We start from the raw sequence: 15,705 nt of genomic DNA on the forward strand, positions 1-15,705 counted from the left end.
ACGATTTATGCATTGTACTGATAATCGCTTCTGTTACGTTCAGTCTGGTTTTGTTGTCCAAGATGATGCCATGAACATTCCTGGGCTTGTCTCCTGCTGCGCGTGCGCACGTGTCTCCTCGGGGAACAGGAGCCGGAGGGGCACCGCGGTGCGGAGGCTGCCGGGGCTCGTCCGCCGGGACAGAGCAGTGGCCGCCAGGTAACGCCCCCACCAACGGTGCAGACAAGGTCCTGGGGCAGCGTGCGCCTCAGACAGGTCGGACTTGTCCACGCGGGGTGCGGCACTGAGACGCCCACCCTCTCACTTAGCTCCTGCTCAGGTCTTCAAACTTACATCCATGCAGGCTTTACACATGTTCTGCTTGGATTTATTTCTAATTACTTTATACATTTTGCTGCTATTCTATTTGGCCTTTTTGGAATTAAATGCCCCCACTGTTGCTGGCACGTGGAAACGTAGTTTAATTCTGACACTGAATTTACAGGTGTGACTAAGCCCTTCCGTAATCCGGCACCCTCTCCTCAGGGCTCCATTGGGCTTCTCTGTGAACACACACAGATCTGTGCACTTGGGGCCCAGCATGCCTGTTCGTGCGGGACTCTGAGTGCACGCCACTGTTCCTGGTTTCCGACTGTATTTATGCACAAGGTCCAGGCTGCTGAGTGCAGGGCTGAGTACAGCTGGGTTTCTCCCGCCGCCAGTGGGCAGCCTGACGGCCTCCTGTGCCGCCCCCCACAGACCTGTGTGCTGTAAACTCACCGATTCTCCAGGACCCTCTTCTGTGGGGTCACTTCAGGAACCATTTTGAGTTTGGGTTTGCTTCACTCCAGCTTCTCCATCAAAATAATCCCACCTGCCTCCCAGAAATAACTCAACCTCTGGGCAGGCATGCCTGCGTGTCCCCCACACTGAGATCTTTTCTCTGAATCTTTCCCTGTCGGCTCGGTGAGGTTGGGAAGGGAGAAATCTGAAGGCATTTCGCAGCCTACCTTCTTGAGTCTGAGCCCCTCGTTACTTTGGAGTTCTTCGGACTTACGAGCATCATCTGACGGGACAGCCCCCGATGTGCCACAATGACCAACCCTGACCACAACCAAATGCCGCTGGGGCGCCCGGCTGGCTCAGTCGGTGGAGTGTGTGACGCCTGATCTCGGGGTTGCGGGTTCGAGCCCTGCGCTGGGGATAGAGATTACTTAAATAAAAACAAAAAAACCCACTTTAAATTAGAAAACAAAACAAAACCACATGCCACAGGCAACTGGATTTTGACTGAACTGCAGTAAACCTATCACTTCATCGTGAAGGCAGGCTCTACTCAATCCCTTATCTTCGCGCTGGGGACCCTGCGCTGGAGACCACAGTCTATCCCTTCACTGGTTTACGTCTTCCTTCACGATTCTCTGCAAGGTCTGATCATCCTCACGCACGTCCTTCACTCCCCTCACATCTATGCCCATGTGTTTCACACGCGCTCGCGCTACCATGAGTGGGGCCTTCACTCTTCGGTCTGCTTGACACGCAGGGAGCTACTTTATTATTCTGACCTGTGACCTGACGCTTCATTGGTTCTTACTCTTAGCAGTTGACTCCCTTGGTTCATTATTTCATCTACAAATATTTGCTCCATCTTCAGGTGTAGAGCTTATTTCTAGTTCTTGTCTTACTGCAACGGCCAGAATGAAACATGTGAAGTAATAGGATTGTTAGATTTCTCTTTTTTTTTCCTGACTATGGTGAAGCTTTTTCTAGTATTTTATTAAAAATAATGCTGAATTTTATTTGAGACATATTTTATCATGTTATACAAGTATTCTTAGTTCTAGTTCACCAAGAATTACTAGGAAATATTTTTTGAGACTTACTTATTTTAAAGAGAGAGCATATGTGACTGAGGGGAGAGGCAGAGGGAGGGAGAATCTCAAGCAGATTTCCCCTGCTGAGCACAGAGCCCAACACGGCTTGATCTCACAACCCTGAGATCATGACCTGAGCTGAAATCAAGAGTCAACGCTCAAGGGACTGAGCCGCCAGGTGCCCCAAGAATTACCAGGAATTTAAACTATGAATGAAGAAATCAGGGAGGGATTTAACCTGCTGCTAGGATTTTCACTGGATTCAGTTCATCTTTTATTTATCATGTTAAGGATTGACAAGGATTCTTTGATGAAACAAAGAAAAATGAAATAAGGGCAAATAAAATTTGGAGCAGGGACCTGAGGGTGGAATAGTCACTCATAAGGCTCTTCAGGAGAACATTACTGTTAAAATACCAAACCCACACACGTCTTGTTACATTCTTCCAACAGTTCACAAGTATCATCCTGTCATAAACAGGCAAGCAGTATTTCCTCTCCAGAAGCCGCAGCTAATAAAACAAAGAACGGTACGGCAGCAGAGACTCAAAAATATATAAACGTGTCCTTTAAATCTCTAAGGATTTAACATTTTGCTAATTCTAATGATACTGTGTTTATTCGAAGGTGAAGGTTAGTTGGGTGCCAATGTTCAGCGAAGTTTGGAAAATCCCAAATTTGAATGACTTCAATACGCCGCTACACACGCACACACTCATGCACACACACACGCAGCAGGGTCACCCTGCACTGGATGCCGGCGAGCATACACGCACACACACGCACACACACACACACTCACGCACACACACAGATGCAGCAGGGTCACCCTGCGCTGGATGCCGGCGAGCACACACACACACACACACACACACACACACACACGCGGCAGGGTCACCCTGCACTGGATGCCGGCGAGCGCACACAAAGGCAAACATGAACCAGGAGCAGTACCTGTTTTGTCCGTCAGCAAGTACACCAGGCGCCCCAGGCCCTCTGGGATGGTGCTGGTCCGCACGACCGTGCCGGGGATGCTCTCGTCCTTCATTATCATCCATCCGTACGCGGCTTTGCCCATGTCCAAGTTCACACGCAAACTGCCAAACAAAACCGGTTCATCACAGTCGTTAGTTGGGTCCAAACCCACACAATACGTTCAAACTCATGTTTTCCATACAGACGTATTATCTTTAACCTCCCGTGAACTAAGTAGGTAACACCGTATTTCAGACTTTTAAAATAAATGAATTTGTTGACACTTAAGCCAACAAACCTTTTTAGGCCCCTTATCATGTTTGTAGGCGATGGTAAACGGGCTCCTCACCCTGGTCCTCCAGCGGAGCGTGCAGAGGCAGATGCGGGAGGAGAAGGTGGATGTGCGTTAAGTACCCCCGCTCAGACACAAAGGAGAGATGATGCGTGTGTAAGGAGATCAGGCAGCATCCCACTCGGAACAGATACTCGAAACGCACCATAACCTTCATCTGCTCATCTTACAAGAACAAACAGGATGCTTTCCTGGGACGATAACTGCCGGACCGAACACAACCTGGGAGGACTGGGCCCCTCAGGACACCAGGCTTCCGAGCCAGGGCAGGGACCTCCCTGAGGCCCGGGACGGTGGTGTGGCCTGAGCAGAAGCACCGTGGGGGAGAGCGGCAGGAGGTGGGATCAGGCGTGGCGGGGGCCAGACCATGGTGCAGATCGTGGGTTTCACAGTCAGGGTGATGGACGAAGGGCTCCTCTGTGACCTCAGCGGCACTCAACTCCCTGCGGAGCTCACTGACACACTCACTCTGCTCCCACCTTCACACGTACCCAGCTTTGCTCTCGTTCACATTCAAACTCAAGACCATTCAGATATGCTTCCAATTCTAGAAAAAAATCTGTGCCTGATTTGATTTGGTCAAGAAAATAGCAGATGTGGGGTGCCTGGGTGGCTCAGTCGTTAAGCATCTGCCTTCGGCTCAGGTCATGATCCCAGGGTCCTGGGATCAAGCCCCGCATCAGGCTCCCTGCTCAGCGGGAAGCCTGCTTCTCCCTCTCCCACTCCCCCTGCTTGTATTCCCTCTCTTGCTGTGTCTCTGTCAAATAAATAAATAAAATATTAAAAAAAAAAAAGAAAATAGCAGATGTGATATGTGATATACCTACACAATGCGGGGAAGCTGCTGACAGTCACTCATTATGACCAACATGGCAATTCATACAGATCTACCTACTAAGAAACGCACCCTTGAGAAGCAACGTGGAGGACTCAGTCAGTGGAGAGAGTCCACTCTGTAGGTAAGTTAAAGAAAATTAAAATAATCATAATGAGCTATTTGTCCATAAAGCTCATATCTTAAAAATCCTAAGAACTCTGCTGGTCAGAAAGAAGAGTTTTAATTGAGAAGTACGCAGACTTCCACAGGCAGGCAAGAAGTTTTCAAGAGTTCACAGGGTGCTGCTGGGCTTGGGGAGGAGTGGAAGCCCAAGGAGCACCTTCTGGGTTCATCCGCGGTGCTCTCTTCAAATCATGAATGGTTAGGGCTTAATAAAACCACCGCTATTGTCACACAGCCGTAAGAATTTGTTATTTCACGAAATACTGAGTCACAAATAAACGCCAGTGGACTACTTTCGGCTTACGGCACACACCCTTAAGGCCAGTGAACAGAGAATGCGGATGATCTTCAAGGAAAAATAAAACACAAGTTCACTTTACAAGTGAAAACTATCATAGAAAATGTATCTTCAACTAAGACTGAAATACCACAGAGGAAGCAGAAGCTTGAGTTTATACGCATCATATATTTTGGTCAAATGTTCGTATAGTTTGCTTTTTAATGTTAAAAATCTCTAGAACCTCAAACTTCAAACACTAAGTTCACAGAGTAATTATAATTATCATCACTATACTTACTTTTTAGTAATGTGCTAATTTATAGAATTTTAAAATTTAGACCTCCGCTCATCTAGTAAAGTACTTTACAGCAACATGACTTACGAACAAAAAAACATGAAGCCTACCATTTTGAGAATTACAGAGATAGATTATAAGGTAATGGATACCAGTTATTTTAAGCTCATTTTATTGCTAACTGACCAACTGTGATTTTGTGATCAAGAGATCCATTTCAAATTAAGTGGAAAAGCTGTCTGCCATTTTAGACGGTCAAGTGAACAAGAAGGCCATCGTGATCCTCACTGTCACACACACCGAAACGGAGCCCCTGGACTCTGCGGAGCGTCAGGAGTGTCAAGAAGGGGCGCCGAAGCCGAGCACAAGAGCACAAGGCTGACCGGGGAGCAGGCGCCTCCCGGGGGCTCTTTCCTGACCAAACAGTCCTGCCCGGCCTCACCTCACCACCGGGCAATGTCGGAGGAGGGAACCCGAGCCCTGGATAAACAGAAGGCCTATTTCCCTCAGTGCCGTGATGCGCTAGGACCCCAGTGAGCCTGCACGGTGCCCGCTGCGTTCAGACTGTCCTGTGATACGATGGTGCGGTGGCGCTTGGTGGCGCTCGGGCTCCCAGCCGAGCCAGGCCCTGCGCCTGCAGCGCTCCCCAGGGAACGCAGCCGCCTGAAAGGGCTCGCGCACTCCTGCCTGCCTGAGGCCTATGTGTAGATCCTAATCTGAGCACAAGTCATTTTAATGAGAAGTTCTATCAAAAGTAATCAAAGCTTTTTCCTGTAAATTGTCATCTATGGGAAATGGCACAGATGCCGTTTTATCTGAATCTCCCCCCAAATTTTTCATTTTGTGACATCTTTAACCTCTTTTCTGGGGTGCGGAGCCCGACATGGGGTCTGAACCCATGACCCCCAAAATCAAGACCTGAGCTGAGACAAAGCGTCGGATGCCCACTGAGTAAGCCAGCCAGGCGCCCCACCCACCTCTTCCTGACACACCGTGGATGGCAAGGGATGGCACCAAGATCCTCACTGGCTGAACTCTCCCAACGCTGGGCACGTGGAGGGTGGCATTCAAGTCTCTGCTAGGAGTCTGGACCTCTGTCCTGGGCTTGAGACCAGTGTATTCTGTTGCCTGCGGACGATCCTACCTCAGACTCATCACAGATCCCTCTACATGAATATATACCATGGAGGGTAACGTTCCCCCTTCGTCTTCCGGTGCCAGACAAAACAAAACAGACAAATCTACTCTTTCTCAAGGAGGAGGAAACACTCCTTGGGACCACCTGTCACCTGAGCCAGAACTGCCAAAGGACTCCAGGTTCCTTTTCCCTTTCATTTCCCTTATCTCAATAATCAACTCTGGCCCGCTCAACCTCCCCAATTCTCTGAACCCTCTCTTTATGCTCCATCAGGAAGAAGCATGGCTAACTGAATTTTACAGGGTTAAGGTCAGGTATGACTTGTCCTGATGGTTAATTTCCAAATTTACCAGTTCTATGATCTTGGACAAACGACCCACTTGATCTGAGCCTCAGTCACAGTACCTGTAAAATGCCCTCTAGGGTAGGGTCACTGTGGGTATTGGCACTAACGCATAAAAGCAGGTTACTGAATTATGTCACTGGAGCAGAAGATCACCGGTCTCCACAGTCGGGAGAAGGTTTTATAGAGAAGATGAGCCCTGAGCTAAAATGGAATGGACCGGGCGGGCAGCACGTCTGTGCACCGCTAGGTGAGGCAGGTCGTCGGCAAGGCTCCAGAGCTCAGAAGCTGTAGATGGCATGTAAGTGGTCGAAGGTGGGTATACACCTAAGTACCCTGAGAGTCCGTCGGAACCGCATCCACTACTGCACGCACAAGGGTACACAAAACGTACAGCCTTCGGCCCTAAGCAACAGAAAACCTGGTGAGGTATGAAAGTAGTTTAAACTGGCATATGCAAAATTCTACATCACATTATTAAGTTTTTGAATGGGTGTGGGAAGATTAGAGATTGGAAATGAAGTAGGAGAAATAAATGGAGCATCCATGTTCCAGATCAACTGAAGCAGAGAAATGCCGGAGCCACAAGGAGAGTCAGAAGCTGCGAACGAGGCAGCGGGACGCCCGGGAGCGCACCAGGACCTGGGGCCCCCGGAGGGCTCCGAGAACGCACCCTTGCTCCGTGCCACACTTCGGGAGACGGGGGCACAGTAAGGATGGTCTTCAGGGAGACTCACCTTTTCGCCTTCCGTTCAGAGTGATGTCAGCCCCATCTCCTCAACATCCCCCACGATCAAATATTAATCATAGGCTCAGATATCGGGGTGAGTGGCAACAAGGTAATTCAGGCCCTCCCCACCATCCAGAGTTGTTTCGGTGTTTACGTGGGGGGCCACGTGAAATACTGCGTACACTATGCACCAGCTGGAGCTCAGAGGACCACGAGTGTGTGTGTGTGTGTGTGTGTGTGTGTGTGTGTGTACTGACAGGTAAAACACACCATATAGCAGCAGCATAAAGATATTTATGCAGGAGTGAGGCCAAATACGTGTGTCAATACGTGAAAGGGATAAATATTCCTATTAAAGGGCTAGCACTTCCTGCAGTTCATAAATAAGTAAAAGTACTAATTATATGTGATTTGATACACCTTAAAATCGAATGTCTCTGGTAGTCTAAGAATAAAGGAATGGCAAAGATATATAAGACCCCAAATTAAGCATGTTGGTTGTGTCAAAATATTCATAAGAAAGCTAACCAGGCAAAAAAAGACCAGATGAAAAGGTTGAAGGCAGGGGCGCCTGGGTGGCTCAGTCAGTTGAGCGTCTGCCTTCGGCTCAGGTCATGATCCCAGGGTCCCGGCATCGAGTCCCCTGCTCAGCGGGGAGCCTGCTTCTCCCTCTGCCTGCCCTTCCTGCCCCTTCCCCTGTTTGTGCATGCGGTCTCTCTCTGACAAATAAATAAATAAAATTTAAAAAAAAAGAAAAAGAAAAAGAAAAGGTTGAAGGGAGAAAATCAGATGCTTTTCAAGGTTGGAAAAGCTCAGCTCAGCTCGCTACCGAAGGGGACGGTAACCACAGTGAAACCAGGGCAGAGGTTGGAGGGGTGGGAGGAGGCGCCCCCAGCGCCCCCACTATGGGGCCCCGCACACAGAGCGGGGATGAGTCACGCCCTTGCCGGGCTGCAAGGCTGCGGCCGCAGAGGCCCACCCCTGCTCCGACGTCGGGCCGGGGCACCGGGCCTTGCGGATCCAGGCTATGCACAGGGAGGCACTGCTGGGTTCTGGGCTCTGGGAGCACCAGTGCACTCTCAGGAGTCTTCCTGAACTGGTTCAAATAAAGTGTGTAATTACGGGAGCAGAACATGAGCCTGAGGCCACTCACACCATCTGTGTAAGCAGGTGAGGAGGACGGGGCAGAGAAGACACTTGACCCGAAGAAGGCAGAGTCAGCAGACGGGGAGAAGACCCAGAGGGCACTGGGCTTCTTGTTCGAGCCACACCCAACAGGTTGCTCTTCTCATCTTTTTTGCACCTGTTTGACACATAAAGTCCCCCTTTAACTTATACTTAATTTACAAACCGCATCTATAGATCTTTCATGAAAAAGTACCACAGTCTAATTAAAAGGCAAATGAAATAAATATATTTGCAAACATAAAAGAGCTGCTCATTATCATATGAAAAGACAACACAAACTGAAACAAGAAGAGCCAGAAGGACAAAGGCCTGAAGAGTGAGTCCAGCTACTGGTGCAGTAAATACTTTACCCTGCGAAGGAACAGAAGAGACCTCTTGAGGCCACAGCAAGAGTGAGGTGCCCTCAACCCAAGAATGCTAACTCACAACCCCCAGACTCCAGAGCCTGAAACCTCCACCTCCAAGTATATACCAACTCTCGTGGACCAACGGTGATGATAGTGTTTTGCTTTTTTGTAACATTTTTTTTTAAAGCTTTTATTTATTTATTTGACAGAGAGAGACACAGCGAGAGAGGGAACACAAGCAGGGGGAGTGGGAGAGGGAGAAGCAGGCCTCCCATGGAGCAGGGAGCCCCATGCGGGGCTCGATCCCAGGACCCTGGGATCGTGACCCGAGCCGAAGGCAGACGCTTAATGACTGAGCCATCCAGGCGCCCTGCTTTTTTGTAACTTCTAACTTCGAAGTCGTTTTTAGACTCACAGAAGTAGCAAAACCAGGGGAGTTCCCGGGTGCTCCCCCAGCGGTGACACCCTAGGCCACGAAACACACTCTCTGAGCAGAACCAGTGTTACAACCCGACTAAGTCAAACGCAGGCTTCATTCAGGCTCTGTCAGGTTTGACACACACTCTTCTGCTTTATGTGTCCCAAGGACAGATTCGTGTCACACCCGTCCACCATCGGGATCAGACAGTTCCATCTCACAGTCCTCACGTTAACCCCCAACAGTGCTAGCTGCCCCCAACCTGAACCCTGGCAACCGCTGAACTGTCCATCATTATAATTTTCTAACTTTAAGAACGTCCTATAAATGCCCAAGTTATTCGATGTATCAGTACTTTATTCCTTTTTATTAATGGATAGTATTCATTGTATAGATAGACCATAATTTATCCAGGTCACATTTTTTTTTTTAATGTCACCTTGCATTCCCCAAATTTGCTATGATATAGTTGCACTTTGTTGTTAAAACAAAGCCTGCTTCATTCTCAAGAATAAAGTTTATCACATTTGGGGCCTGAAAATTTTACGTACCCTTGGAAAGTACTGCCAACAAAGTTAATCAGAAAGTTTCATTCAAATTTGTCTAACTTTCTTTATACAAAACTGCAAGAAAGTTCTGTGATCTTGGGTAATGGCAGGCTATCCTATTTGAACCAATGTTCCCACTGAAAACAATAAGAAATACTGTATAAAATATTTTTTAGATTTCTTAGAAGAAATAAGGAACTGACTAGATAGTAAGGAATTTCTGGGTTGAACCCTCGTCAGTTTCTACAAAGGTTAAGTGATCATGTGCCAGGCCCCAAGAGTTTGAATTCTCTCTTCAACAGGCTACCTGGGCAGGAGCAAAAACAAAGACCGGGACCATCAAAAGGTGGAGGTCCAACAAAAGGCCCTTCCTTCCATGGGAGGCAGGGCTGTGAGGGGCTACACCGTCACACTAAGGGGGAAGCTGGAAAGCGAGGCAGGTGCACGTGGAGATGGCACCAGGCTCACATGATTCAGTGACTGTGAATCTCCAATTTGGGGGAAGATGTTCCAAGACAGGTGGTACCTCCAAGTACACCACAGAAGCAAGTGTAGAGTTTTCAGAAACACATAACTTTCATCTTTGATCTCACATTACTCATATAATTAGCCTTTCAAATACAATTACCAAAGAAAACCTCCCCAAATAAACCAAAAACAAAACCCAACAACAAACAGCACAGCACTCAGGGGGACTGTACTACGAGCGAGAGCCAGAAGGGAAAAACAAGAGAAAGGACCAACAAAAGCAGCAGATCCCGCACGTGACTGACACAGGCTGTAAAACAGGGAACACAGTGAAAACTAGAAAGACATCTGCACGGAAGAGACAAACGTAAAAATGAATAAATCAATGTGATGAAGACACCAAACAGAATTTCCCAAACTAAAAAGTATCAGTAACTGAAATTAAGAACTCAACTGGTTTGACAGCGGCCCAGATGCAGCCACAGATGAGGTCGGTGACTAGGAAGTCGGATTGCTGGGAATGGTACAAAATGGAGAATGGGGACAGAGGTGGAGAATAGGGAGGAACAGGGGAAACAAAGAGTGGGGTTAGGACGCTGAACAAGTCTCACATTCGTGTCCCCAAAAGAGAGGGGACAGAGCAGTATATAAGGGGACGACAATCCAGTTTTCTGGGATGGGAAAGGACCGATCCACAGACGCGAGAAATGCACCGAATCCTGAGCATTGTATGAAAAGCAGATTCTGTCCCCACACAGTGCCCAAGTGCAGAGCAACAACAAGACAGAGGTTGGAAAACCGCCGTAGGGCGGAGGGCACCAAGGAGCAGCGTGGGGCACGCAGTGGAATCGTTTCAGGAAGGAAAGCCAAACAGAAATCCAGAGCATTCCAACAAACCCACAGTAAACAAAACAATAAATTTTTGACAGAAGGAAAATCATTCTACATGAAAGGCCTGACATATAAGAAGAAATGAAGAAACACATGGATACACCAAAATGCGTAAGGAATGTAGAAAACGACAGTATCTTTGGGACTTAAGAATGACTTGAATTAAAATACACGACAAAAACGGCACAAGGTCGAAGGGGTGCAGGGAGGTAAACGTTACTGCGAGACAATAATGTAAAGGAAGTAACTACCTGCAGATCTGATAGATTGAGAATAACGATCTCAGTTCACAGGCTAACTACTAAAAGAACAAATACGGCTTAAAATCTTCCAAACTAGTAGAGAAGACAGTGGAACTATACAAGAATTATAAAATGGTAAGACAGGAGGAAAATACAGAACAGGTGAGTCATACTAAAAAAACAAAATAAGATGATAGGTTTAAACCAGAAATACAACAGAATCACAGTAACTGCGTAGGCAGTTTGTCGGGAGTAGGTAAAAATGAATCGTAAGAGACACACACACACACACACACACACACAGAAGGGAAAGTGCAAAATGGAGCAAGCCAAGCCCATTACAGCCAGCCGGCATGGCTATATGAACATAACACGAAGCAGAATTTAATGCAAAAAGCTCACAGAGGGGCGCCTGGGTGGCTCAGTGGGTTAAGGGTTTGACTCTTTCAGCTCAGGTCATGGTCTGGGGGTTATGGGGTCAAGCCCCGCGTCAGGCTCTGTGCTCAGCTTGGAGTCTGCTTGAGGATTCTCTCCCTCCTTCTCCCTCTCTCTCCCCCATTCTCTCTAATAAATAACTCTTAAAAAAAAAAACTTTAGCAGAGATAAAGTCACTTTATAATGAGAAAATGCTTAATTCAGCAGAAATATATAAGTTTAAATTTGTATACATCTGATACCAAAGCCACAAAATATATAATGCCAGCAATAGAATTCCAGAGAAAATAGATTCCCAATACCAATGGGAGATTTCCAACTGACGCTTTGCAAGTGTGACAGAAGGCACAGAAAAGCCAGCAGAGTGCGGAGAAACTAAAAAACAAGATTAACAATCTCAGCCTAACAGACTTGCACACATTCCAGCAATCCAACACCCAGGTTTAAGTCAACCAAACACCCAGCCCTACAATGCGTCTCAGCAACGTTCATGCATCTGAAATGACTAAGCCACACTCTTCGACAACAACATAAAAACCTAAATATGAACACAGATAATAATTAGAAAATGCAAATATGCTTACAATAACCACAGGTCAAAGAAGAAATCCCAGTGGAAATTCTGTACTGACAGTAACAAAAGTACCACATACAGAAGCGTCTCGGACGTAGCCAAAGCAGTACTTCTCTGTGCATTTATAGCCTCACTGAGATATTCAGACTGGGAAAAAAGGCTGAAAACTCATAACTGAGACATCTACCTCAAGAAGAATAACACAAACCAAAAAAGGTGTGAGGAGAGAAGATAATAAATTAGAGAGATATTATATAGCACAAAGAATCAATAAAGCCTAAAGAAGGTTTTCCCAAAAACCTTCTACAGCTGATACACCTACTGGAAGACTGACCAAGAAAAACAGAAAAGAGAAACAAGTATCAAGAGTGAGTGACAAAGATCAACACCACAGACCCTACACATTTGAGGTAAAAGGAAAGCATTATCAACAGGCTTGTGGGAATACACTTGAATACGGGCACAGGGGACATATTTCCTGAAAACTGTAACTGCAAAACTGACTGAAGAAGAAATTAAAAACTTGAAATCAACTTTTCTAACTATTTAACTATTTACAACTATTTGATAAATATATTTAACCTATTAAAGACACCAACTCTGCCAAATATCTTTTCACAGTAAAAAGTTCAGGCCTCCCTAATGTGTAAATATCAAGGAATAAATCATTATAATTTTACAGAAAATATTTTAGAGAAGAGAAAATGAAAGACTTGTCAATGTACTCATGAGAATGGCATGCTCCTGACACTAAACACCACAAGGAAAGTTACAGCAGAGTCAGTCATATGGACCAATGCAAAAATTCCACAAAAATTACAATGGGATCCAGTAACACAAAAAGGATGGTATATCATGATTAAGTTGCATCTTTTCCCCAAAGAATAAAGGCAGGTACCACATTAGAAAGTCAAACAATATAATTTTTCATATTAAAATATTAAGGAAAAATTTAAAGATAAAATATCATTTCAATAGATTTAAAAAATCTATCGAAAACTATATTCATAATTTTAAAACAAATTTTAGCAAAATAGTAATAGGAAAAACTTCCGCAGGGGGCTCCTAGGTGGCTCAATCGGTTAAGCATCTGCCTTCGGCTCAGGTCATGATCTCAGGGTCCTGCGATCAAGCCCCGCACAGGGCTCCCTGCTCAGAGGGAGTCTGCTGCTTCTCTCTCTCCCTCTGCTGCTCCCCACCTGCCCCCCGCTCGTGCTCTCTCTCTTGCTCACTCAAATAAATAAATAAAATCTTTAAAAAAAAAACTTCCTTAGTATAAAAAGGGTTTCTATAAAAATGTATAGCATACTTGATGAAATCTTGGAAGTTTTGCCTTTTACGCTGGAAACAAAAACAGTCTATTATTAGTACTTCTGCTTAACGTTATATCAGGAATCTTTGATACAGCAATAAGGAAAAGAAATAAATGGTGCAGGAATCAAAACTGTCATTATTTACTGATGATACAATTACCTATAGAGAAAATCCAATAAGCCACAGATTAATAACTGAAATCAATAAAGTTTTACCAAAATTGATGTATTCAATCATTTTACAGAAGTCATCTGATTTCTCCATACCAGTAACAAATACAAAGGAAACAGTTCTTTCAAAACCTACAGTATTTACAACAGCATTTGAAAAATATCAAGTATCTAAGAATAGCTCTAATAAAAGTTGTGCAAGATTTCTAAGAAATTTTTTAAAATTTGAGATACCGCAGAATACCTAAAAAATTAAGAGAGTTATGTTGGGGCGCCTGGGTGGCTCAGTCGGTTGAGCAGCTGACTCGTGACTTCGGCTCAGGTCATGATCTCCGGGTCACAGGATCGAGCCCTGTGTGGGCTCCACGGTCAGCAGGGAGTCTGCCTGAGATTCTCTCCCTCTGCCCGCCCACCCCCCCCATAAATAAATACATCGTTTTTTTGTTTTTGTTTTTTTTAGATTTTATTTCTTTATTTGACAGAGAGAGACATAGCAAGAGAGGGAACACAAGCAGGGGGAGTGGGAGAGGGAGAAGCAGGCTTCCCGCGGAGCAGGGAGCCCGATGTGGGGCTCGATCCCAGGACCCTGGAATCATGACCTGAGCCGAAGGCAGACACCCAATGACTGAGCCACCCAGGTGCCCCTAAATAAAAAAATCTTAAGGAAAAATTTAGAGATAGGCTAGATTCATGGTCTGGAAGATATAGTATTAAATGCAAACAGCCAGTGAGAACAAGGCTGCTCTTGAAGAGCACAAGGAGGAAGGCCCTTTCTAGGAACCACTAACTCGGGACAAAGGTGTGTGAGTTCCGGCTCAGGAACAGGCAAACCCCCCAAGGGGACAGCACAGGAGACCCAGAGCGGCCTATGCGTGTCTGAGTCCTAGCGTATGACAGAGGGGCTCTCGTCACTGAGGAACAGTCTTTCTTACAAGGCACGCTGAGACAACTGGTGTGGTAGTGATACATGAAAATCCTTTTTCACGCTATAAAAAAAGGTTGTCAAAGACAACGCTGCTATGCTTTCAGAAGCTAATGCAGGAGGACAGCTCCAGCATCCGGAGCACAGAACAGCTTCCTAAACAACATACAGACAGAGTGTAACCAACAGCAAAAAAGACTTATAAATTTGACTATGCAAAATTAACATTTGTTCATAATTTCACCAATAGTAAAAATTCAAGCTATAGATTGAGAAAGACTATCAGTAAAACATGGACCTGAAAAGAACACCCGTATCCTGCCCAGTAGGGCCAACTCTTCCAGGTTAGGAGAGCTGGGGACAGTCTCCTGTGACTGGATGCTCCACTCTCTGGGCCTGTAGGTCCAGGCCTGTGCACCTGTGGCCTCAGTGATTCTGCCTTTCTCTGCAAGGGTAGCACCAGTTTGCAGCGGGGCAGCTCCATCAGCCTGTTTCCTGCCTGTCGGATTTGGGGGGTGCAACAGGCTTCCCTCATTTTAGCCTGTCTCTGTTCCTTCCAGCTCAAGCTGGTAGTGCTCCTGCTGATCCAGGATTCTCAAAAACTCTGTGTGTCTCCCATGTGTGTTACGGGGGTCCACACGACCTGACAAGAGGCTTCTGCACACATCTCTCCTGGATAACCCCATGCGCTCCAGGCTCCGGCCAAGTGGGTGAGTGAGTCCATGAGTCACATACCTAACCTCTTCAGCAAAAAGCTGTCCAGCGACACCCTTGGCCTCTATCCTGTGCATGCTTTACAAACCGTGAATTTTCTAATATTAGTATCTTTTGCAATCTGGACAGGCTGCAAATTTCCACCACCATTGACTGGTTTCCTAGGTTGGAAACACTTTTTTCCCCAAGCATGCTAAATGGAAAAGGAGGCCCTCCTGAGATGTTAAGAGAGTTAATTTCTAGGTTCTGAAGCAAATTCTGTACCCATGTTACCTGAAATTTTCGACACTCGATTCTTACTGTGCAGCGCTCTGAGCAGAGCGGGCTACTCACTCTTTCGGGCAGTTAGGTGGCAGAATGGGGGCCCCGCTGCCCAAACCACAGGGCCCCCACCAACTGCAGTGCTTTAGACAAGACGGGCCCACGTGTTTCTCAGAAGGGACAGAGTCCTCACTGTCAGCACCTTTCTACCCCCATCGCCCACGCGTGCCCCCGTGAGAGTAAAGGT

General features: G+C 46.4%; 1 protein-coding gene across 5 annotated transcripts in view; it reads right to left on the reverse strand.

Annotated features, from left to right (window-relative positions):
• The window catches only part of ATP9B (ATPase phospholipid transporting 9B (putative)), a 248,846-nt gene that overhangs the window by 68,916 nt on the left and 164,225 nt on the right, over window positions 1–15,705 (reverse strand). For all 5 annotated transcript variants that reach the window (XM_032422694.1, XM_032422696.1, XM_032422693.1 and 2 more), the window contains one exon: window positions 2,808–2,950. In XM_032422694.1, the coding sequence (XP_032278585.1) occupies window positions 2,808–2,950 (143 nt within the window). The remainder of the gene's footprint in view (window positions 1–2,807; window positions 2,951–15,705) is intronic.

The sequence above is a fragment of the Phoca vitulina genome, unplaced genomic scaffold, assembly GCF_004348235.1.
Source record: "Phoca vitulina isolate PV1807 unplaced genomic scaffold, GSC_HSeal_1.0 scaffold27, whole genome shotgun sequence".
Lineage (NCBI taxonomy): Eukaryota > Metazoa > Chordata > Mammalia > Carnivora > Phocidae > Phoca > Phoca vitulina.